At 40.4% G+C, this 26,497-nt stretch overlaps 1 protein-coding gene across 1 annotated transcript in view; it reads right to left on the reverse strand.

The window, feature by feature from the left end:
- arap2 (ArfGAP with RhoGAP domain, ankyrin repeat and PH domain 2) overlaps positions 1 to 26,497 on the reverse strand; it is a 74,872-nt gene that overhangs the window by 37,675 nt on the left and 10,700 nt on the right. Inside the window, 8 exon segments of the mRNA XM_046851240.1 lie at positions 1,273 to 1,447; positions 5,097 to 5,279; positions 5,551 to 5,636; positions 8,927 to 9,126; positions 10,408 to 10,514; positions 12,887 to 12,936; positions 12,939 to 13,064; positions 20,574 to 20,694. Of these exon segments, the coding sequence (XP_046707196.1) occupies positions 1,273 to 1,447; positions 5,097 to 5,279; positions 5,551 to 5,636; positions 8,927 to 9,126; positions 10,408 to 10,514; positions 12,887 to 12,936; positions 12,939 to 13,064; positions 20,574 to 20,694 (1,048 nt within the window).

Here is a 26,497-nt window from a genome sequence, read left to right on the forward strand (position 1 = left end):
CAGTTAATGAGGCTCCAGCTCCATATGGACACCGTGGCGTTTCCTGTGTGGCCTCAGTGCTGCTTCACCGTTAAGGATGTTAGCACAATACTGGAAGAGCGCTGGTAAACATTTGGGCCTGTGTGTTGTGAGGATGGACTAATTGGGCTACCTGGCACACTTTCTGAAGAGGCCTCGAATTAGCAGTACAGGAACAGCTCAATCTAATCACTTCTGGGTGCGCACACACACACACACACACACACACATTTTATATATATATATATATATATATATATATATATATATATATATATATATATATATATATATACACACACACACACACACACACACACACACACACACACATATACACCCACACATACACCCACACCACACACAAATTAGAGGTGCTTTTAGAGGAAATGATCTGTTGAAAAAGCGTGCGTGGGTGTTGGCGAGTGGGGGAGGGCGTCATCAGCCAGTGACTATATAGCTTGTCGCTATAACAACTAGATGACCTCAAAAACCAATTACGACTGTTAGTGGAAAAAGTATGGAACAAATCGGGTTCCTGGCAGAGCCTGGCCTCTAGTGAGAGGTCAGAATTTCACTTTTGAACATTAATTGTTGTTTTCTAGCAAGCGTAACTGAGCACATTAGAGCACATTACACCATGCCTAAGTCTACGTCTTGATTTAATCTTTATCCAAGTTGTGTTTCTAGCAGGTGCATATAAATCATTCAATCATTGGTCGTGGTTTTAATGGCACCAGGAACTCTGGGTAGAGATGAGAATACAACCAGAATGAAACATTACTATATATGGTCACAACCACACACACACACTAAAATACCAAAGTGTTATACACATGCACTATTGTCTTAGTCCATTATATTCTCACCTCAACCCAGAGATCCAGGACCCAACGAAACCCTGACCGATATAAAAAAATATATATATGCACCAGCTAGAAACACATCTGGGAGAAAGATTAAAATAAATCTTATAAAAACAATTCCTAAAAATATTTAAAGCTCAATACAGTATATAAAGGATATGCAAATTAAGGTTAAATGTACACTGTAATACTCAATAGGTTTTGACTCTTGATGTTGAATGCAACCCAAACATCGCCCTGCACTACTGCTACAGGATGATTAAACGGAGAGGACGATTCATCATTTTTATAAATGGGGAATTCAACCCTAACCCTAATCTGCATCAGCTAAGCAAAGCACACCTCCTCCACATACACCGCACACACCCACGTCACACATGACACACACCTGAGAGTTGGTTGTGATAGAGAAACTCCATTTGCAGCCTCTGGCCTCCTTTCTGAGCAAGAAGGTAAGGAGTGGAATAGTCAGGATCTCCTGTAGCACACATCACATCTGCCCCGCTAAACACCAACGCCATGGTCAACAACACATCAGGCTGGAGGACTGCAGAACACAACACCTATACACAAACACAAAACACCCACTCATATATTCTGCATATACTTACGATATGTGAAAAGATAAAGTGTAAAGTGAAGATAAATCTATACCCACATACTTTTGGCCACATGGGGTAGATTAATACTGTATACAAAGTCATTGTGTTGCCTATAATTTATATTTTGGGACAAACTATAAATGCAAAAGTGTGAAACGTAAACTTCCTATGAACAGAGGGTCTGTAGTTGATGAGATCAGAGGGGAATGACCTGCCTGGTCTGAGTCTATAATAAGTCAAATAAGCTCTTTTGACAACCCACATGAGGAGAATAGTACCTAAGAACATGCAACACATTGAAGCTCAAGGTGGATGAGCACCCACAGCAGAAGACCACATAAGGTTTTCCTCCTGTCGAACAAAAACAAGAATCGGAGGCCATCACAGCTAAAAACTCTCCCAAACTAGACAGTTAAAGATTAGAAAAAAAATTGCCTGGTGTTTTTCCAATTCCCGCCCAGTCTCTGAAGACTGTTGTATGTGAAAAGGAAAAAAGAATTTCATTTGGTACAAACATCCCTGACACAGTTAAAGTCACAGTGCTCACACTCTGATGTTTGTTTCTAAAAATGAACTGAAGCTCTTGATCTGTATTTGCATGATTGATTGTTTTAGGCTCCTACCATACGATTGGCTGATTATAAGTTATTAAACAGTACACGCACGTGCAAGAGCTCACTCAGTATTTGATTATACACTTCAGAGGATTACCCCCCATAGCTTGATCAATTTATGAACTCAGATTATTTACAAATCCTAGATATGTTTATAGGTAATTGAAATGATCCAAAATTAGATTTGAAAATCCAATTTTTTTAAAAATTGAATAATAAAATGCTTAACAGAGCAGCTTCACAAATAAATGCAATTTAGACAAAAGAGGTTCAGAGGCTCCTACATGTCAAGTCAAGTTTATTTCTATAGCGCTTTTCACAACAGACATTGTCTCAAAGCAGCTTTACAGAATTTAAGAGTTAAGGTGAGTGATGTGTATTTATCCCTGATGAGCAGCCATGGTGACTGTGGCAAGGAAAAACTCCCTTAGATGTTATGAGGAAGAAACCTTGAGAGGAACCAGAGTCAAAAGGGGAACCATCTTTATTTGGGTGACATTAAGAGTGTGATTATAGTCTTTAAACAGTACAGAACACTGGAGAGTGAGAACTAACATGAGCACTGGAATGTAATTGAGAATTGTTCTTTCTAGTCTTTTACAGTCAACATCACTATGTTTATAAAACAATACAAATTCGATTTTATAAATATGCAACTGGCAATAACTCCAACCCCACACTTGCCCACCCTGTTTCCCTTGCCAAAGCAGTGCTGCATGGTCCACACCTGCACACCATATACACATAACACTCTATCTATGTCCAACTCCGACTCAAAAGAGCTGCAGTGCTAGAGTAGGTTTCACACATTGGCCAATCTGTACACTTAAAAACTGAAAGCATTTATCAAATGATTTATGCATTTATGAAATGCATGATTTAAAAAAAAAAAATGAACAAATAAATAAAAATCTTATCTCAGCTACAGTTCAGCGCTCTGCTTTTTTGGCGTATCCTTTCGCTTGCAGGAGCTTAAACGTATCCATTCTTCCTGACACTTGATATTCTGGTAAGGATTCTGAAATCTTGTGTAAAACCTGCAAGAGCCTCAATTTCTTGCCATAGACACCTAAATAATAGTTGAGGACAGCGTTTGAAAGGAAACAAGGCTCCGGCAGAAGGAATGCAGGCAGGCCAATTAAAATGTGATGGGAAAAGAGACGGTCGATAAACAGAATAGTGCAGATGGCTTCAGACACAGGCAGAGAGAGAGCCAGTGTAATGCTACCTAACGCTGCCTTTCATGTGAAAAGCTGCAGCTTGCGTACCCTATCGATCCACCCCAAACAGGCCTAATCCGACAGAGAACAAGGACTTCCAGACAGCCAGCAACACCTTCCCAAACACACACACACAGATATTCACACAGGCATTTTATATAACTGCATGGATTATGGTTTGAAAGCAAGTCCGTTTCTACAGATACTCACACAATATGATAAACAACTTAAACAGACAATCAGTGAAAAGCAAACAAACACAGTTTCGGGATGTACATTACAGACTAGATGAGAGCAGCACCGCGAAAGACACTCACGCGTAAACTGGATACAAGTTTCTATGAAGAAAACCCTTTTTTTTTTTTTGTTATTTTTCCCAAAACAATTTTTAATAACCTTATTAAAACCTTAATAAATGAATCTCAACTTAACAAATTCGACAAGTACCCACTCGCACACATTTTTTAACAGAGCATTTACACAATCCCATCTCAACCACTGTGTGCATCTCGATTACTTTGCAGTCTTTCATTTAAACGCTCTCTCTCTCTCTTTTTTCACACACACACCCACACCCTAGACACTACTGTACCACTTTTATTATGCACATACGCACACACAAACGCACATACATCCTTCTCTCTCCTTCTCTCTCTCTCTCTCTCTCTCTCTGGTGAGTAAAACATGCTTCTGAGGTTCCAGTGACCACTGTTCCTGTCCCTCTTCCCTCCGTGGATCTTCCCACTTCATCCAGGCCTGCCTCTGGATAGTATTCTCTTCATTTGGAGGCGACGGTTTTTCATCAACGCCTTGGGTGTTTCCATGAAATTCCGGAGTAAGAAATGGGAGCTTTGAGGATGGACTTGTACTGTAGGTAATGTCAACAGTCTGCTACATTGACTCCGGACTACAGTTTGCTTCTGATCACAATCACTGTACCCCGCATAATTGTATATCTGCAATAAACAGACATTCGGTGCAACCCAGATGAGGATGGGTTCCCTCGAGTCTGGTTCCTCTCAAGGTTTCTTCCTTATGCCATCTCTGGGAGTTTTTCCCTCACCACAGGCTCGCTCATCAGGGACAAACTTACACTTATAAAGAACATATTCTTTTTTTTTTATCACCACATCATCTGTGTAAAGCTGCTTTGAGACAATGTTCAATGTTAAAAGTGCTATACAAATAAAAATGAATTGAATCTATCTAATACGCTTTTCCTCCGCGCATCATTCTGAGAATCAGAAGCATTGTTGATCTAAGTCGATGCTGGCAACGAAGAAAACAGCGTTGCCGAGGTTTTGCAGCAGTTATCCTGAACATACACAACACACCCCTGCCAAACTGCAGACAGCTGAATACTGCACACTTTCCAAAGCCAAACAAAAACAACTAAACTATCCTCCCCTGACTATGTGCATTTCTATTCACAAGAAAATGTAATTTTTCACTCATTTCTTTTTGGTGAGGTGCGATGGCAAACTACAGCCTGATATGCTCTGTGCAGAACTGTGTTTGCTCAGCTCGATTGTTTGGAGCTGGATTTTGGGTAGTGTATTGCACAAAGCTGTGGAAACCAGTTACCATGGCAACCCCAATTTAACACCTGGGCTACCAGGTAAGCTGAAAAAGCAGACACACACACACAATAAATGACAGAACTAATGGGCCTTTTAACAAGGTACAGAAATAACAACATGTCAACGGCCACATAAAACACACGTGGAGCATGCGTAGTACAAATGAAGACACGCACGCGCACACGCGCACACACACCTGGTTGAGCTTCTCCTGGGTGTTCAGTCCTTCCAGAACTTTCCTGTACTTTCTCTCTCTGTACTTCCTGCGGTGAAAGATTGCACGCTGCTCTGGCGACGCCCCCTTGTGAAGCACCTCCCCCGGTGGTAGATTGGCAGCCCAGAATTTGTTGGCGTTCTCATTTCCAACTTCTAAAAAGAGCTTGAACGTAAACAAATAAAACAAACGCATAAGTAATTCATCAGTAATTTGTCTGGATTAGGGGCAGATGGATTGCTACTCGAACTCCCCAGTAAGACACTTCGCACACTGAAACTGTGATAAATCGCTACACAACATACTTATAAAAAACAGTGCTGGCTGTGGTTATTTATTTTATTATTAACACTGGCCCAGGTTTTGTTTTCAAGGCAATTTCTAGCAATGAGATATGGTATTGTGGCAATAATGCATGTCCCTTACTTTTACATACCTCCACCAGCTCATTGGTCCAAATGGTGCTGTCCAATTTCAGACTCCTCACCTGTGAGATACCGGAGCCTAGGAACCGATGTTGACCTGCAAGTAGTACCCACACAGAAACACTCAAGTTTACTTCAGATCTCATGCACTGATCTATGACCACGCTCCCAGAAAGTAGAGAACGTAGAGCACTAAGGTCAAACCAATACTGATCACACTGTACGAATTTACAGTTTAATCATTAAATTTTTTTTTTTATGTGTGTGTTGTCAATTCCTCGTGTATGCAATACACTCTGTTTTTTCTCAAATAAAAAATATTATGAACAATTTAGTTTTTTAATGCAAATTATAAAACCTCCAAAAAGAAGCACTACTCATTCTCTGGCGTTTTTGGACCCCCTGCCCCACCCAAGAGTATGGCTTTATGGCACTGATAAAAGTAAAAATGCAATGTAAGATGGTATGACATTAAAGGAAGTCCTGTGCATTGCCATACAGTTTATACTTTTCAGTGTGGCATGTTTTCTTAATGTCACAAATTAAAAGCAATACTGTGTTTGAAGAGCATTTCATGTTTCTCTCTCTGTGCAATTGCTTTTCTGGAATGGAACATATTAAAAGTGAAGTTATGCAAAAAGAAATGAATAAATAAATCCATGTCGATCTGGGTTTGTATCTCATAACTGAAAGTCTTCGCTGGAAAGAAAGTGTCAAAACTGTTTTCTTTCAAAACAACAACTACGAAAACCGCGAAAGCACGGAAACGCACGGCACCCCAACCCCACCTCGTGCACTCAGCTTCAGCTGGAACTCATTATCACACTAATCCTATCCATTTCAAGACCTTATTTCTCACTAGTCACAGCTCTAATTGCAAATGAAAGGCATAAAAAGGCATTAATTGCAAATGAATCATGAGTAATTAATTGTGTTTGTTGGCCTGTGTTTGCTTAGCTGAACTTGAGGCATCATTGTCGTTGTTTATGAGAAAAACAGATGAATTAAACATCGGAAGAAACACGTTATATGAATATGGATTAAGCAGCCCTCTTGTGTAATTAGTGATAATAATAAAAAAATAAAAACTAAAATAAAAAAACAAGCGTGAATGAGAAGTGTTTGCGTTTTCAAATTTGGTTTCAATTTCGATCTTTTCCAAACTAATCTAGGATCATTTTTCATGTTCAATGTACATAATAACAACAACATGCAAAATATGCAAGAAAACAATACACTTCTAAAAATTTGATCAATGCTGCATCTAAAACGCAATTAGCATTTAATTATAATCTAGGGATTTTAATAAAAAATAAAATAAAATAAAAAAAGGTCATCACAGGTCAGCCTCCTACAGTAGAAAAGCAAGAAAAACAAATATATTAAGTCTTACAATTGGGCAAAAATAAAACATAAAAGAAGTGAAGAATGGCGTTCCTATGGAAACAGGAGTTTGTACTGGGGGGAATGTCCATTATCTCAACGTTTGATGTAGAGAGCTTATTGCAGTTGCACCAGGGGAGGCAAGAGCACCTCAATAACTGTCAAAAAGCCTGAGACATAGGAGAGAGAGTGGAGGGAGAAGAGAGAAATGGCAAGAGTATTAAAGGTGGGGGCAATCATGAGATTTGTAAACGTGATTCTAAATTACTATCCTTTAGTGGCTTCATCTATCAAACCATGACGCCATTTTCTTGTATGTAAGTGCAACGGCAATCATCCACCCCGACCTTCACTCGTTACGACTTAAAAACACAAAGTGCTGCTCACTGTTCTCGTTTTCTCTGGGCCTAATTTTCACGTCTCCCAGTTGAAAACACATTGCACTTGTCTAATAATTAGCCACACAAGATTTCCTCTCTCGGTTTCTTTCTCTCTCTCTTACAGTCTCAGTCTTATTGTCACTGACAAAAGTTAAAAGTAATTAAACAATCTCGACTGCAGAGATTCAGCCCAGGGTGCTGTGTCTGTTAAATGTTTAAGTGGTGGCTCACACGGAGCTTGTTGTCCTCGCGTTTCTCGGCTTTGCTTCGCGACCTTTCGGGAAAAAAAGGACGAACTCAATTTTCCTTCTTTTAATATGGACAGCTAAGAAATGTATTCAAATTTATGATTACTATACTCTAGACAGCTAACACTATACTCTCCTGACTGTGTAAAGAGTGCCAACTCTATCAGAAAAGGAAATTGAGTGAATCATATTTGATAAAATAAATCTCTGTAGCCATGGTAACTCCACCATGGCTTAGCATTATGCAATGCGGTCTGCAACTAATTGGACAATGACTGATGTTTTTGTTTTGGCTCCCGACTGCAGCAAGGCGAAATGAAACACTGAATAAAACGAGGTTAAAGTGCAATACGTCGGCTTTAATTTAAAGCTAGCTGCATCTATATTACTAGAAACATCTAGGACATGCATCCTTTCTCATTCTATATGCTGAAATATTGAGTGAGTACAGCACAGTTTGTGTCACTGGATGTTTTTTTTGTCCAATGTCCAATTTCAGGGTATCACATACCAACAAAATAACCTCATGTAAACTCAAGCCGAAGTTGCAAGATCTCCTACAGAGTACACCACCACTACTCCAACACTATACACACTTCTGGGCAAAAGAAAAATGAGGCAAAAAAAAAAAAAAAAAAGAAGTTTTAATGGCCTTCAAAACAAATCGTTGGCCTGAAAATTAGCACCATTTGCTTTTGTTGCAGTGAACTGTTGATTGAATTCCTCCATTTCAGGCTTTTTGATGCTAAAAAGATATTTGAAATGAACCAACACTAACAAAATACTTTTTTTTTTTTCCGTCTACATGGCCATACTGCTTCAAGCTAAGAGGAAGTCTATGATAACGTAAATAACAACTCTTTAGCATTTTAGGACACATACCACCACAACATTAACACCTCGAAGCCCTGTTTTTAGTTGAGTGCACATTTTATTTAGCTGCCACTTCTCACTGGGGCTTGTTTTTTTCTGCATTAGTTTTCTTAGTTGATGATCAGATTGGAAGTTGTGGGAGAGACTTTGCCTCAAATTTTAGTGTAGGATTTTCCAGCGTCTGATTTACATGTGATTTTAAGTGATGTGTGTCAAACTGATTACAGGATTTTAAGGATACACTAGGCACTAGGTTCACCAAAACCCAGACATCAGAAGATAGAAAATGTCACCTATACCATCCCATCATATGCATCACTTAAAACTGTTACTAGATTTTTGTTTTATGCACTTTCACCTATATGCACTATGACCTATATCTTCATGATTTACAAAATGCATGAAATCATACAGCTTCAGGTCTAGAGGCCAGTTATTTACTGGATGTGCATGCGTACATTAAGCACGTGCACGTGTGTGTGTGTTCGTCAACATGTTTGTACCTGCACACGTTTTACAGATGACCACTCCGAGGTTAATGGAGGCCCACTCTGGATGGGAAGCGCCACAGTCGGCGCAGCTCCTGTTCGACTTGTTGAACCAAATCTTCTCGGCCACTTCGTAATTGGACAGAGTTTCAACGATTGATTCCTGCACAGCCTCGATCCATTCGTCCCTCTCTCGCTCGGACTCGGCTGTGAAACTGAAATGATTGATTGTTTCTAAAAACTCTTCACTATTACTGTAATTTGTGTTTCATAAACTAGGTGAAGCTTTTTAATGGAAGCTGTTAGAAAGAAGAGGCAGCAGAAGGGCACAAGAAAAAGACAGAAATACATCATAAGAAACAAAGACAGAAAGGAAAAAGCATGTTAAAGCCATCTTAAAAAAAAAGAGCAAGAGAAAGAGCATGAGAGAGACAAAACAATGAGAAATTGGGCTGAAAGCCAGTCATTTTTTTGTCTCTGTGCTACTGTAAGTGTCTATGACAAGGCGTGTATGTAACATGGTCTCCATTGTGAACAGATGTTCTCTTACAAAAGTGCCTTTGTCGTGATTTGCGCTGATCAAATTAGCACTTCAAGTATGCCATCTAATCAGCAGTCAAAATTCAGATTCAATGTTAAAGTCCCAGTACCTCTGTGGTATTAAATTGAAGGATTCCAGGCGATCCATTTTTGCAATAAACTGCAATTATGTTAATAATGCTGACACCGGACCACTCACACACCCCTTCATAGTTATCAAGGACATGCAATGCAGCAGGTCAATAAAAACATTAACCAATACAGATCAGTCAGATACAAGCATGAAAGGAAGGCTTTTTAGCTTGGGTACAGCCAAATGACCGTAAAACAAAACAATAAAAAAAAAAAAAACAGAAAAAGGAATTATGGATTAAGCAACCACCAGCAGACACTATAGAGAAAACGACTGCTCGTAAGAGGTCAAAGTGCATCAACACTAGTGTGGGACTACTTCTGCAAACGCTGCTGCTTGAGAAAGGAATGGAAAGGGTAAGGGAAGGAAAGAGAAAACAGATCAATAACGAGTGAAAGTGGCTCCAATTGCTGTATCAAAGAAACAGAACAGTAATGAGCGAGGAACTGTTTGAGGCAACAAAAAAAAAAAAAAGAGAGAAAAACAGAGATACACAGCGGGGGAGTGACTATAAGAAGTGTTACCAAAACAAAGTCGACAAAAGGATCAGAAGTGTTTCATCTGGCACTAATAAATCTCACACCATCGAGTTCAGCTATCACATACTTTGGTTACTCTAAAGTACAGACAAAGACACTTTTAAAGCCTTTCATTTGGAACAAGTTAATTTTATTCTGCTCTTTAATCACACTTCCGATGTTCTGTGCTGCTAGATTAGTTAAACTAAATTGTAGGATTCTCACACAATGCTACTTTACCTGTTGTATCTCAGTACAGACTTGGTGGTTTATAGGTATACGTGTGTACACAAAGATGCGCTCACCAGAAGGATTTGAATGGGGTGTTGATCTCAAAGCCTCTACGGTCCGCATGCTTGACACAGGCAGCAGTCAGATCCACCATGGTGATAGCCACCCCAGCGTTAAAGTCCTTCAACAGAATCGCATTCACAACATTACACTGTAGGTTGCTTCAGTCTTGTGGATCCCCCCCCCAAATGATCTTGATTCATAACCATAAAAGATATTTAATACATGTATATAATACCAGAACAGTTCAGCACAAAAGCATTAGACTGGTTGAACAGTGTGTTGTAGCATCTCAAAATGTTCACAGGAGACATAAACAAGAGAAAAAAGGTGATTTATCTATAATCTATGCACCTTTTGCAGATTCAGCCACCATGTTACATTAACATTCTATGCACGTCAGTGAAAGTTATATAAACCTTTATTATAACACAATCCAGATATCGCATTCTCTCTCTCTCTCCTCTGTCAATCACTATCACCCAATCATGGGCATCAGTGAGCTTATGTATGAAGGAATGGGCTGAGAACACCATCTCCAAGTGGGTCGACCAGTAAAGAAATGTAAAAGATACAGTTGTCAGATGTGATGAGTCTCAGAGGAAGCATGCATTAGCATTCATCATCCCCATATGGTATTTCTCATGCTGTAGGGGAAACTGGGTGGGAATTGGCCAAGTCTAATTAGTGACTATTTAAGGTTAGGCACACTTTGCTTTTTTTTTTTTAAATGGACACAGAATGTATGATCATAAAAGTGTAGAGGTATGCAACAGTCTTTCCTAGCATCACAGCTGGTGAGCATGTGCAAAAGATCCCACAATATGCTGATCAGCTCAGGTTTTTCTGATGACTTCTGACTCTCTCACTGCTGAGATGTATGTTAAACAATCACCTTGACACTCACCATCCCATCACACTGATAATGAATTCCAAGTTATTCCTATTCTCATCATATGCACAAATCTGCATGGAGTATAACATACTGCCATTGTAGAACCTGCATAGTACCCAATATATGCCCGATTACTCAATTATAGGACCCTATTTTAGCCTTGAAACAAACTCAATTACTACGAGTCTTAAATATGCAAAAGTTGCATTGATTTTTTTTTTTTTTTGGCTTCCAAGTGTGTGCAATCATTATTAAAGAATCTATTCTGTCAGCCATATAAAATACTGCTGCTTTATCATCGGACGTTTTTAACCTAATGAATAAAAGATCCATAATATCCTGCTTGCCTACACGTCTTTCGGCGGGTCTACTGAGCAAATGATCATGATGATTTAAGATGTCTCCATAGACCTCGGAAAACTTTCAGATTAATGGTCTCCGAGCCTGCGTACACTGATGTTTGTTTGAGTTCTGCCTCCTCTCAGGGCTTTGAGCAGGTAGCTGAGCAGAGGATCGATGCGGCACTAAACGGGGGCCAAGCGGGCGGCTGCTTTTGTTTGTTTGCTGTGACTCCGGTTCCCGTGGGGAGGCGCAGGGTGACATCTGATCAGGGCAGTGGAGCTGAATGCAACCTCCCCTCCAAGGAGAAAGGGAGGGAATAGAGAGACCTAGCGGTGAGCTCGTTCATCTTGTTAAATTAAATACTCCACTCCGCTGAACATGAACAGAGTCGCCCACTTCCCTCTTTCTCTGGCTCCCTCCCTCGTTCTCCATCTCTCTGCTCTTTCACCTTCTCTCCATCCTTCAATTCCCCCCACACTGTCCTCACCTTCCTCAACATTCCCTCCATCACTGTCTCCCCCCATCCAACTCCCCGCTCTCCCTCGATCCTTCCTACCGCGACATTGTGCTTGCTGTGGAGAAGATTTAAAACAAAACAATGCAATCAATTTCCATTTATTCCACTTCTTATTGCTCGCCCTCGCCTTCTCCCTATCAATTAGCTGACGAAGAGAAATTTCCTTGCATAATTAAGACAAAAGACCTCTCTTCACGCTAATACGGAAAGTAATGAAAGGAAAAGATAATATGCAGCGCATGTGTGAATGCGAGAATGAGCTCGAGAGGGTGTTGGTTATATAGAATCATCCTCCTAGGCTCAGCTCACTGGGAAAAAAAATGTTTGTCACTACAGATATACTGTGTGTATGTGTGGACATGTTTTATACCTTAGTGGGAAACAATTTTTCCCCACAAGGAGGGGAAGATCTGACAAGTCCTACCTTGTGGGGACATTTGGCTGTTCCCAATGTGGTAAACTTTTTGTTGTTGTTTTCTTTTGTGTTTTTTTGGGTTTCATAAAATAAATAATAATAATAACGATAAATTTTTTTCGAAAGTACTCATAAGAATAGTATGACGTACGTGTGTCTTAATATAAAGATACAGCACACAATGTTCATCCTTTAGGCTGGTTTCCCTTATACCCAGTGGATGCACAAGTACAAAAAACCCCCCAAAAAAACAGACAAATAAAACAGGCTTTTTCTTGAATACGGGAATGTGATAGCAAATGTGCAGCTGAACTAAAAAGCTACCTGGTCTGTTTTGCAGAGTCGGATTCTGGGTCCCGTGAGGCTGAGGTAGATTTGCCTTTGTGGCCGCGCAGCTCCACGTAGCCGCTCTTGCTAGAGCTGAGCTTACTGGGCGTGTGGGAAACGGATGAGCGAGACTTCAGAGCAGCCTGCAGCACCGCCAACCATTCCTGACGCTCTCCTGAGGGTGCGACACACAGGAGGGAAAGCTGTTAAGAATGTGTGTGTGTGTGTATCTGTGTGTCTATATAAGCATGCATCAGAGAAAAAGGGAAAGGTAGAGACTGAAAGAGCAGAGATATACTGGGGCTCATGCTCCCAGGTGAACAGTCTGCAAGCGCATACATGTGTAAATATATTGTATGCTTTTTTTTAATACACATTTCCCCGTGTATGAATAGCGAGACATGGTGGCCACGGGGAATTAAATAGAAGGAAAGAAGGCCTGATATTGCATGGCATACTTTTGCAAAGTTTCAAAATCTGCAAATGAAGTCTGCATGCGAAAAGCCCTCGTGTCTCATTGGGAAATTTGTGTGTGCGCAAGTTGATTGGAAGCCGGTTGCACAAGATATCCCTTGAAATCGGTTTAAATAGGACCACAGGGGCTCCCACACACTCACTGAGAAATATTAACAGCTGGATGCCCCCATTCTGTGCGGGGCTCTAACACCTGGTGTCAGACATAGAGAGAGAAAGAGAGAGAGAGAGAGAGCGCAAAAGAGAGAAAGAGAGAGGCATAAAGAAAGTAAAAGGAAACAGAATAAAGTAGTGCATCAGAAACTAAATTCTGGAGAATGCTTGACTTGCTGTGGACATCCCAAATCCTTTCCACATTGAGAATAAACAAATGTTTTCAACAAAAAAATAATACATCAAATTGACTTGAGACACACACACACACACACACACACACACACAGCACACAGCTGAGTGTGATCAGAAGAATAAGTGTGTGCCAGGCTTTTGCCCTGGAGAGGATTCAAAGCAAACCTATTTTTAATCAGTGCCAACTGACTAAAACACAAAGCACAAGAATGCTGCGTCCAAGAAGGCTCCGTGGCCTAACTCTGTGCCAACAAGCTAATATGTAGTGCTGCTGTTCCCAGTAAGCCACGAGCCTCCGCCCTCTCAACCACTTCACAGCGAGGCTTTTGGCATGTCACGGCTCACTGTCATGTGAATGGATATGGTTTAGACCTGCTCCTTCTGCACGAGCGGGCAGGAATAACAAACAGGGTTCAAACGGATCAGTTCTGTACAGGTTTTCACGTAAACCGGGCTGGCACATCTGTAAATCATTATCGCTGTATTTCACAGCGCTGCGGAATTCTCGACACCGGGAGCTCTGACAGGGGAAGCCGGCTGCAGTTCGCACCACAGGTTTATATTAATGCCCTCTTTCTACGTGATCATTTAGATAGTAACGACTCATACAAACTCGACAACACTTGTATAGAGGATGCTACATGAAAGATAACAAATAGAAATTAATCTACTTTTTTCCTGGTTTTCAAGCTGAAGATTTTTAAACAGTATAAGCAAGAATCTCTATAATAATGACTGACAGGAAGCACATCAAGCACAAACTACATTTTGGACAGGAAGGTAGTCTTCCAAACAGGTTTTCTCAGCCACTTTTGCTAAGGTCACAACTAAAGGATTAGATAGAAATACTATGGAAAATTCCATTCCTTGTGCGATGCACATCGGTTCACATCGCACCATTAATGATTAGCGTATCAGAACAGCATGCCATACTATAGTTTATTCCTGATGTATATAAAGAGCCCTCTCACAAACCAGAGATATTTTCTGAAGGCATGAAAGTTCTAGCTTTAGCTGTTTAGTAAAACTGTCACACACTCAAAAATATATATATATAAACCGTTCCTCTGCTTCCGACTGCAGTATGACTCTCGAGAGGACATCTTTTGTGACAACCTTTCACCTGTAAAAGTGAACATAATTTATCTTTTCAACTCGATATCTTTTTAAACTATATAACCGTTTTTTTATTTTAGGAATGAGCTTCTCCCAGTCGAAGGATACATAATAAAAACGTACAAGAGACATATCTTCTGAGGACTGACAAACGTAAATTTTATAGCCAGTCCTGCTTTTCTAATAGCGCGCTGCCCCCGAAAACGAAATGGCATAAATGGATGCGGATAAGCCTTTACCTGAGACGTATCTGGTACACTGCGAAGCTTAATGCGTTTGAAAAGCGTAGCTATATTATCACTCTGTATACATGTGTTAACATGAACACATCAGCACACAAAGATAGACACTGACCACTGACATTTGGGTTGAAGAAAAAAAAAAAAAAAAAAAACATAGTGCAATAATGGCTATAGCTAAACACCAAATGCCACAAAATGCAAATGAGAGTTAAAAAAAAAAAAAAGACATTTGGCTACTGCGTGTGAGCATCCTGACTAATCTCTGATGTTCCCAGCGAGTGTTCTGTGGGTGTTCAGACAAATCAAGGCTTTTGCATTATTAAACAATCATCAATAATTCAGGGCAAAATAATGCAGGTTGGTCTTTAACCGTGTCGTGTTATGCCTTCCCTAATGCGTTTTTAATCTACTATACGGCATTGCGTAATAGGAGTTCTATTTCATACGCGATGCTCGTGCCGTGAGGGCGTTTCTGTCTGGGAACTTTTGCCTACTGTATTTTTTAAAAAGTGCTCATTACTCACTCCCTCCACCCGAATGTTTTACAGTCACGATACCACAACAACGCCATAAAGTTTGCTTCTGCGTCGCTGATGTTCACCTGGGGAGACCTCCACACCTGCAACTTGGCAAAAACACTGCACAGCTGTGGACGATACCGAACACACATACATAATCCTATGCATCTAAATTATTCAGCATGTGCTTCCCATCTCTCTCTCTCTCTCTCTCTCCCCCTCTCTCTCCCCAATGTTCTCTCTGCTCAATTGTGGCCTTTTCCTTTTTCTCTGTCCACCTCCAACCCTTACACCCACTCCCTTGCTCTTTTCCTCCATCTCGTGTGTTTGTCTTAAGATTGATGACTCTCTCAAGTCTGGAATAAAGCTCTTTAAAGATGCATGAGCTGACCAGGCTGTCTCTGGGTCCAGAACACAGCGCAGCCACTAATGAAAAAGCCTCGCGAACGCCTCATCCAGACTTAGGGGGATTTTAAACAGATCCATAGGTCGCGATATCAAGAAACAAAGATGCATTTTAACAAGATATATAATTTTTTTGCTACAGCATGCCCAAAGCCATAACACGGGCTTTCTAATCTGTAGTCGAGAGCTACAAATCCTGCATGCTGACAAATCCTGACATAGAGACAGGGCTTTTATTTGCTTTATAAATTGCCACGTTTACAGCCGACGCTGACGTTCCCTGCAAGACATCATAGAATTATATAAATAACACTCCCAGCAAACCCCTCCAACCCTGACTGACAATAATGCACTCGGGCGGGACATTTAATACACATATTTGAAATCATGCCATCATCATCCTTCATCATCTTCCTCGTCGCTGTGCCAGCCCCGTGTTCCGACTCAGCGTGAAGCGTGTCTACACTCTGTTGGCTGGCCGACTCCAAACAGCGACGATGAGGAGTGTAAAGCTCTCATTAAACCAGACAAGGCCCCGGCTAATCGAAGGAGATGAGCAGTGAGAAGAGCACACACCATTCTGTTTGAGAATGTCTGGCGGAAAAAGAAAGCGGTGAGGAAAGTGAGTGTGAGAGCAAGAGCGAGAGAGAGAGAGAGTTAGAGAGCGAGAGAGCGAAAGAGCGAGAGAGAGAGAAAGTGATGGCACAGCAAACAGGAGGCAAGAGATGTGGTGTGAATGAGCTCGCATTCCCATCTTCCATATCTGAACTGGATGTGCAATTGCTACTGACAAGCATTTCAACAGATGTTTCTGCACAGAGAACAGAGCAGAAAATTTGTTTACTTAAAAGTTACCCATAAATGAAGCCTAAATAAAAGTTCCTGGATTCAAATAAACATCTACTCTGCAGTCACAGTTTGCTCGGCTCCCACTGTGAACTTTCTATGCAAACTGAAGCTGCATGCTATAAAATGAAAACCATATCATGAACTGCCTTAAAGTATATTAAAAATGCATTAGTGAAGGCATAATGAGATAATGCTTTTCACTCAAAATATGCATCATTTCTCCAGTTAGCGAGGAATTTGTCACTAAAATTTGTATAGACTAAAAAACCTCCAGGGAAAGCAACCCAAAATCACTGTTTCCCGGCTTTGGAAACTTTTTTCCGGTGACTTAAATATTACTGGCGTGCATGTGATGAAAATTCCAAGCAACTGAGCCCATTTTGCTTGCGTTTCTCTTACTTGTTTTGATCTCCATCTATCTATCTAGCCTGTGCCTCAGATTGCAAGTATATGGGTGTGTGTGTACTGTATACACAAACACACACACTATATTAGAGCTGCTATCTAACGATTATTCCACTGAATAATCGAATAATCGTATAAGAAGTACTTTTTCTTTATTAAAGCGCAATACTAAATAAGAACGAGAAAATTAGACGGGTCTCTTACAATTACACTTGTTTTTCTTTTTCAGAAAAATGAACATTTTCATTGCTGGAATTGCAAACAAGAATATCGGTGAAAACCATTTAGTGGATTTAATAGACATATTACATCAAAATACAAATACGGTAGGGTTTAAAAAAGTCCCTTTGTACTGGCTGAGTCGAGCAGGTTAGGGGAAACTATTCATTTATTGAAACTCAATTATTCTCAGTTATGTATTTATTTTTTACATCTCGAAAAGTATCGTAATGTGGTTTTCTTGTTTCCAGAAAATCCGCTTGAAATTTAACCTGGAATAAAAACGTGCTCCACTACCTGCTCTGCACAGCCACTGCGAAGTATAAAAATCTATTTCAAATTACTTTAAAAACGGTAACCGCACTGTACGGTGTTTTTTTCATGATTTAGTTTGAAATGATCCCAAACTTTCTGCCATTTTCTTTGGCTTGAATCTCCTCTTCGACCGTCGCTGTTTTCTCCCCGTTCCTCCATTTTTCATTTGCGTCAGTGATAATGGTCCGTGGGGAAACACAATGCTTTGTGTTTAGTTAAATAGACTAAATGAGCAATTAATTAATTAATTAGCCTCAATGAATTTTTGTAATCGAATTACTCGTAGAATCGTTACATCTCTACACTATATAGAAAAAATTTGTAGACAACAGACCATAGGTCACGTGTGTGATCCCATATCACCCCATTTGCTGTTATGACAACCTCCACTTTTCTGGATGCATTAGAAAGGTTCTGATTTAGGGTGAAGAGGCCTGGGGTGATGTCGGCATTCCAATTTATTCCAAAACTGTTCAATAGGGTTGAGTTCAGAGCTCTATAGCAGGCCAATCAAGCTCTTTCACGCCAGCCATGTAAACCATATATTTATTATGCTGGCTTTGTGCATGGGGCATTTTCATGCTGTAAAAGGTTTTGGTCCCCTAGTTCAAGGGAAGGGAATATTTTAAGTTAGTGCATCCAAAGTCATCCTATACAATTGTGTGCCTTCAACTTGGTGGTAACAGTTTGGGGAAGAGCCCAATATGGAATTTTTTTTTTGCTATATAGTGCATATCTGCTTTAACGTATGAGAAAATTGCATTTCTTGCAATGCTAGTCTGATTCGTTCTGCCTTTAAACTCATTCACAACCTGAATTCTGGAAATGTTGGGATGTTTTTTAAAAATTTGAATAAAATGAAAACTAAAAGACTTTCAAATCACATGAATCAATATTTTAATCACAATAGAACATGGAGAACATACATGTTAAAACTGAGAAATTTCACACTTTTATGCACAAAATGTGCTCATTTCAAATTTGATGCCTGCTACAGGCACATGGGGCAACAGATGGGCTGAAAAAGCTAGAAATCTTGAAAATATATAGCTGGAAGAACATCTAGTAACTAATCAAGTTAATTGACATCAGGTCTGTAGCACGATTATCTATAAAAGAGACGTCTTCCAGAGGCAGTCTCTCTCAATATTCAAGATAGGCAGAGGGTCTCCAATCTGTGAACGAGTGCGTAAGAAGATTGTGGAATCCTTTAAAAACAGCGTTCCTCAACGTCAAATTGCAAAGGCTTTGCAAATCTCATCATCCACAGTACAAAACATCATCAAAAAACAAAAGACTGGAGAAATCTTGGTGCGTAAGGGACAAGGCTGAAGACCTTTGTTGGATGCCCATGGTCTTCAGGCCCTCAGACGACAATGCATCACTCATCAGCATGATTGTTTCATTGACATTACTAAATGGGCCCAGGAATACTTGTAGAAACCACAGTCAGTAAACACAATCCACCGTGCCATCCTCAGATGCGAACTAAAGATCGATCATTCAAAATGGAAACCATATGTGAACATGGCCCAGAAACGCCGTCGTGTCCTGTAGGCCGAGGCTCATTTAAAATCGACTGTTTCAAAGTGGAAAAGTGTTCTATGGTCAGATGAGTCCAAATTTGACATTTTTGTTGAAAATCACGGACGGCGTGTCCTCCGGGCTAAAGAGGAGGGGGACCTTCCAGCACGGTATCAGCGTTTGGTTCAAAAGCCAGCATTTCTGATGGTATGGGGGTGAAAATGTGTATACGGTATGGGCAGCTTGCATGTTTTGGAAGGCACCATGAATGCAGAAAGGTATATAAAGGTTTAAGAGCAACATATGCTTCCCTCTAGACAACATCTATTTCAGGAAAAGCCTTGTGTATTTCAGCAGGACAATGCAAAACCACATACTGTAGCTATTACAACAGCATGGCTTAATAGTAGAAGAGTCTGGGTGCTGAATTGGCCTGTCTGCTGTCCAGACCTTTCACCTACTGAAAAGAGAACATTTGGCGCATCATTAAACGAGAAATACGTCAAAGACGACCACGAACTCTTCAGCAGCTGGAAACCAATATCAGGCAAGAATAGGACCAAATTCCAACAGAAAAACTCCAGAAACTCATAACCTCAATGCCCAGACATCTTCAAACTGTTTTGAAAAGAAGAGGAGACCTGTAGCAGGCATCACATTCGAAATAAGCTCATCTTGTACATAAAAGTATAGAATTTCTCAGTTTAAACATGTAGGTTCTCTATTTTCTATCGTGAATAAAATATTGGCTTTTTTAAAATCTTTTACTTTTCATTTTACTCAAAATCTAAAAACCATCTCTACATTTCGGGAATTCGGGTTGTATAACAGTTTCAAATGAACAGGTATATGAACAGGGAAAAAAGCAACTGCACGAAGCTGTGTTCAAATGATTGCATGTGTTAATGGCCCATATGCTACAAACAAAAACTAAAGTATTCCTTCAAATGTGTTGGAGTAAAAAGCCTTTTCACGGTCAGGTTTTATAAGAAATGTCAATGTTAGGGGTTGATTAAAAAAAAATAGATCACAAAGGCAATCTGAGACATTGAAGAAAATCCACTCTGCACCCAGGCTATTGATAAAACCAATCAAGGCTTATTTTGTTACTCTACTGGAGAACCATCAATGAGCGAAAAAGTCACGAAGTTTAACTAGTTGTGCCTACTGTGAGGGAATGTGAGTGAAAATACAGGAGTGAGGACACAGTAGGGATGAAAGTAAAGGTGTGAATGAGGACGAGCGAGGGATAAATAGAAAAAGCCTCACCTTCTTTTTCGACTCGAAAAACAAAGGTTCTCATGGAGGTGGCCACCTCAAACCTATTGTCTCCCACTGAGCGAACCTGCTTAACGGCTAGGAGAGAAACCAGTCCTTTAGAGTACATCTCCTGCAGTGAGAAAGAGAAAGAAATTCGGTCACGCTACTTTAAAAGACAATCACATTCATACTCCACCCACACACACACACACCACTGGCATCTACTTCACAGCAAAGTAAATTCCAACTCTAACACAAAAAGAGTTTTGGAATAGTAGATACCATTAGACACATACACATGTGCTCACATATACATGCACATTGAATTAGATTGAATTCCTCTGTGTGCTACACATGAAAAATACACATACTAACACACAGGAATCTAGCTGGACTAAATACTAAGACCCCTTCTCCAACAAACAAATCTCTCCCATATTTACAGCTTAGAGTGTCACTGAGATTTCAGGAGGAAAGGTGGCTGGCTTGCTACGGGGAAAAGGCTTTTAGGTTTCATACTTTTTATGCTTAAAACTCAAGAGCAAAAGAGTTCACTCTTCAGCCCTGTGCCCTATAACCTAAGCCTCGGCTCTATCTGTATTTTTTTCCCAGCATGAAAACTCCAGCAGCAGCAGGCAGCCCCATTTCCTCGACACATGAACTATGGCCAAGTGAATTTTTAATCTTGCTAGAGAGAAATCAATTCCTACATTCCATCTGCCTCTTAATTACAATGATGACCTTGCACTATTTCTGGTCTTTCCGATCCAGAAATAGCGGAGATGATTGAGTAAGGGACTCCCTTCTTAGTGAGCACAAAAAGGAAATAGAGGCACAGTGGGAAAGGTGCAGAGAGTGAAGAAATGTATAACAAATGGGATGGGGGGGGCACACGATGGTGACAGCAAACATATTGCGAGGAAATAACTAAGGGAGAGAGAGAAGGTAGCAAACAAACGATTGCACAAGGTAGAAAGAAAAAGAGCAAGGAACAGAGGGGAAAGGGGGTCATGGAAAGGGCCATCTCCACAAATTAAGGCATGATGTTAACAGTGGCGGCTACAGCTAACCCTAATTATGGCACGGGGCGGACATCTCCTTTCTGTGGGATTTCTCTCTCTCTCCAATTTTGCACTTCTCCTGTTGCTACGGCGCTAGGGCCACGAACTTAGCAGCATTCTAATGAGTCTCTCTCCATCTAAATTTGGACGGAGGGGAAGAACAGAGAAGCGAGAGACGAATGAAAAGGGAAACGAGCGCATCTTTTTGGAAGCTAAGTGCCGATAATTAGGCGCTATCTGGGTTAACGTTAATTACGCATTTTAATTGTTATTTTTCGAGGTCACGGGGACAGGACTAAAGCGCCGAAGCCAATGTGTAAACATGGGAAACATCCATTATGAGCTTTCGAGATGCTCTGTGAGGATGACACGTGATACACAAAGCTAACATGCATGCGTGGAAAGATTCTGGATGTGCCTCTATTTAATAAGAACGAGCTCTGGTAATTCATATACGATAAAACACTCGGGCAAATGAGTTGGGGGTTGAACTCCAACCGGCATCTAAACTGTGTACATAACGTGCATTTGTGTGTGTGGTGTTTGCTACTCTTCTTGTAAGCATTTTGCTCGGATATATATCTATATATGGAAAATGCCTACCAAAAGGACATTATGACATGGAGCTCTGAACCTGCTTAATAAAGACATACTACGCATATGGTCTGAGAGCTACCACATGAGTGCTGTAATTTGTGGCAGTGAACAGCATCGTCAGTCACCAATCGAAGACCAAGATCACCATTTACTTCTTAATGGTTAAGATTAGGATTTGTGGAACAGGTCCTGCACCAGTCTAATTGTACAGGTTCTACACGGAGTGCTGTTTTGCCTTTAACCTTGCTCGTACTGCAAAACGCCGTCGCCCTGTCTCCACTATGGAGCCGCAGAGACACCAATTGGCTGTGATGAGGTACTGCAGGAGGGGAAAATAAAACGGACAAAAACGCATCTCGCAGTCCCTTTGGATCGCGCTCAGAGTTCTGAGTTCTGCCATTATTATGAGCAATAATTTGTAAATGTTGCCAGGAGCGAGCCTGGCGGAGCTTTCATTGGCTCTGCATAGACACTGCAGTGAACAGCAACACGATGACTAACCTCTAATGCCGCTATTGCAGATATGCTTAAAGGCAAAGAGAGGACACTGCAGGGGAAAAAAAGGACAGCCGAGCACTTTCACAGAGAACTGGTGGCAACTTTAGGAAGAAAGCTCTGCCTTTATTCAGTCCCAGACAGAGAATTAATCCCATCTCCTTTTCAACCTTTTCAACCTCAATCCAAAAGACAGGTGACATTCTAAAACCCTGATTTAAACACACACACACACACACACACACACACACACACACACACATATATATATATATATATATATATATATATATATATATATATATATATATATATATATATATATATATATATATATATATATATACACACCACAAAATCATGCTGTCAAACTCTCATAAGAACTGGGAGATAAGGTTGATGTAACTGGCAGGAAACTCCAGAGGGAACTGGATACTTAGGCTCTTGGGGCCCTAAACAGAGCTAGTGAGAGTGTGTGTAGGTCCCTTCTCCCACGCCTACTGGAGTCAGCGGTGTTTGATGACATCACTAGTTGATGTAGAGGTGAGCGGCAGCTGTCTGTGTCTAGGTGGTTTCATCAGCACCTCTCGGAGAAGTGAGAAAGTACGTAGGAACAATAGTGTGCCCATACGAGGGTAAAAATATATAAAATATATCGTAAAATCTGAAAAATGAGTGACGTGGATTATCATGCATTCCTTTATACATTGACAAATGTCCTAAACTGGACCTTCTGTATAAACATGATGCGTGCAATCCGATCCAAAGTTTTGCACGTGCGTGAAGTGAGGGTTAGTGTCGATGTTACCATAACAACGAGAAGCGAACGGGTCAAGCCAGTCCACCCAGGTTCATAATCATCCTGCGTGAGCTTGTTAATGAATTTTTAATCATTTAGGTGTCAGTAAAACATCACCCGAGTGTGATTTTCAAACGGACAGCAGGAAGAGCTTGCAGATTGCGGACTTTCTCAGCAGTTTCTATTTGCCCAACATTCACACACATGATCCATCAGTATGATGCATTCACTCATCTTCTCTTACTAATGCAGATTCCAACAGCAAAAAGTAATCAGACACAAAAACGGTTACGCAGCTATTTAATGGATTCATTAGAGGATTATCAACCTTGAATTCGAATTGGCCTCAATTGATTTAGACTTCCCGACCGAGGTGTATATATGAACCTTTGTCAAATTGAAAATCAGATTGTTAACGGATCATCGGGCCTGCATGTAATCATAGCTATTTAAAATGAAATAAATAGTTTTCCGGTAGTAAGCTTTGCTCTTCTAATTTGCATATCAAAATGTGATTGGTTCGAGCCGCTGAACAGACATCAAGCAATTTGCATATCCGCACCTACATACTGAAAAGGATACGAAAAAAGGGGACTTCTGAGTGAAGCATCAGAAAAAGTGTCTATTTAACTTGAATATGGAATATAAAATATGCCATTAAAGAAGAGCTACATCACAATACTTTGAGATATGTGCTTTAAACTTTCATTATAGGTTCCTGTATACTGTTGCTGATATACCAGTACAAGAAATTCAATATTTTTTACACGAATTAAACAAATTCAGTGGCTAATTAGCACCATATAGTTAAAGCAGCATGTTTCAGGAATGAACGTCCTGTTTCCTTGTTGTAAATACCTTTCCTTATTTGACCACAAAAAGAAAAGAATATGCAAAGAACACTTTCGGTATAACTACACTTCTCGCACATACGAGCGCAGAGCTGTGCACGTGAACGTGTCAATGTCCTAATGTATCAAAAGCCACAGGGTAGGAAACAGAAAAGCGAGTGTACCACACTATAATTAACAGCTGATTAACAAGCGAACATCACATGTAGCTCATACGCTTGGTGCGGAATTAAAAAGAGTCAGGCGAGACAAGAGCATGCATTCAGGGCTGGGTATAAACCCAGAGTCAAACAAAGATTCAAAGAGAAACCAACAAACCAGTTGAATACACAAACTGATGTGCACAAACAGACAGTTACATTAAGCTCCAAACATGATGAATAAAATGAAAAAAAAAAAAGGATAAGTAAGAGGAGGGGAAAAAAAGCTTTGCGGGGATTCAATGAAATTTCATATTGCTTTTTACAGTGTAGAAAAATCAGGATGAGATTTTCAACACCTAACGAGCAAGCCTGAGGCAAGTGTGGCAAAGAAAAAACTCCTGGAGACGACGTGAGGAAGACACTTTGAGAGGAACCAGACTCAAAATCCTCTTCTGGGTGACACAGGAAAGATACAGTGTCGCTGAGTTGCAATGTTCTCACCCTTTTTGCTTCCTCTTCTCTTTTTTCTCCTCTGCTAAGCACGATACTAACCCTACTTCGTCCGAAAAGGCGTGCAGGTAAAGTGGCAGAGGGGGAAAAAAAAAAGAAAAAAAAAACACAAAGAGCCACAGAGATAGAGAGTGAGCAAGGAAAGAGAGGGAGAGAAAGAAAAGACGAAAGGATGCTGAGGGAAGCAGGAAGCAGTTCCGCTGCTGACCCTCATTTATAGAAGCTAAATAGGGCTAAAGCGGCGTAACAGCTCAATGCAGACAGGTGCTCAGCCTAGCATGGAGCAATGTCACCTTTACCCATAAACCCCTCTATCTTTTTATCCTCTTTCTGAAAAAGTGCGGCACGCCTTTATACTCAACAATGTCACCTTCATCCACCAGCACCTTCGCCAGCGTTCCAATAGTGGTGCTGCTTTGTGATCAGGATAAGCTAATATTTAAAAGACAGATGGTTGATGGATACATTTGACATTTTACAAGTGAGAAGCTGGTGATTCATCATAAAAACCCACTCACTTTGGAGTCATTTGAAACACTTAAGGCTACTAATCTGAAGATATAAAAAGAACCTCAGGCTTCAATGGACCGTATCTACAGGCCAACTATATTGGCATTTGGGTTGCCAGTTTGTTAGGTATTCCTACCTTGTATCTAGATTAATTGTCCTACAGAATTCACCATTTAATTACTGTACCCATGTCTAATTTGTCATCATCCTCCAGCTCATTCATCAATACACAGAGAGCACTCCGCCACCACCACCACCACCACTGAGCAGATATGATTTGGGTGGTTGATCATTCTCTGCCCTGCAGTGGCAGTGACCTTGATGCAATGACATTTTAATGGCATTACCATACATTTACACTTTTATTTTTATCCATCACTCTTGAGATTTTCACTTATATATTTATCACTGGAATAGAAAGATGACATTCAAGTCAAAGCTTGGCAAGCAGTTGAGGAAAAGGAGCGACGTTCAGAGTTTGGCAAGGTCACGAGCGGTTTGACAAACCAAGCAGAACTGGCATCAGATCGTTAACTGATGCCGAGCTTTAACGAACAGCAGCCATTACAACAGAACAGTGATAAAACATCAGCCTCGGCTTGACTAGTCAGCTAACAATCGGAGCTAGTGAACCGTTAGCTGACACTTAATGTTGATCAGCTCCTTTTACCACAAACAGAAGGCCTGTCAGTTATAAACTTTTGGATCCCAATTAATTGCCATAGAAATAATTGTGATGAATGACTTAATTGTCTTTTCTGTTTTAACCCTAGTGAAATTCTGGTGCGCACACACACACACACACACACACACACACACACACACACACACACACACACACAGATATATGGTGCAAATGTTATTTAAAACTCTTTATTTTATGTAGTAAGGTGATGAAGCAAATGGTTAATTGTTATTACCTCAAATACACTATATGGAGAAGTTTTTGGACACCTACCTAAGCCAT

The sequence above is a fragment of the Silurus meridionalis genome, chromosome 6 (assembly GCF_014805685.1).
Source record: "Silurus meridionalis isolate SWU-2019-XX chromosome 6, ASM1480568v1, whole genome shotgun sequence".
NCBI lineage: Eukaryota > Metazoa > Chordata > Actinopteri > Siluriformes > Siluridae > Silurus > Silurus meridionalis.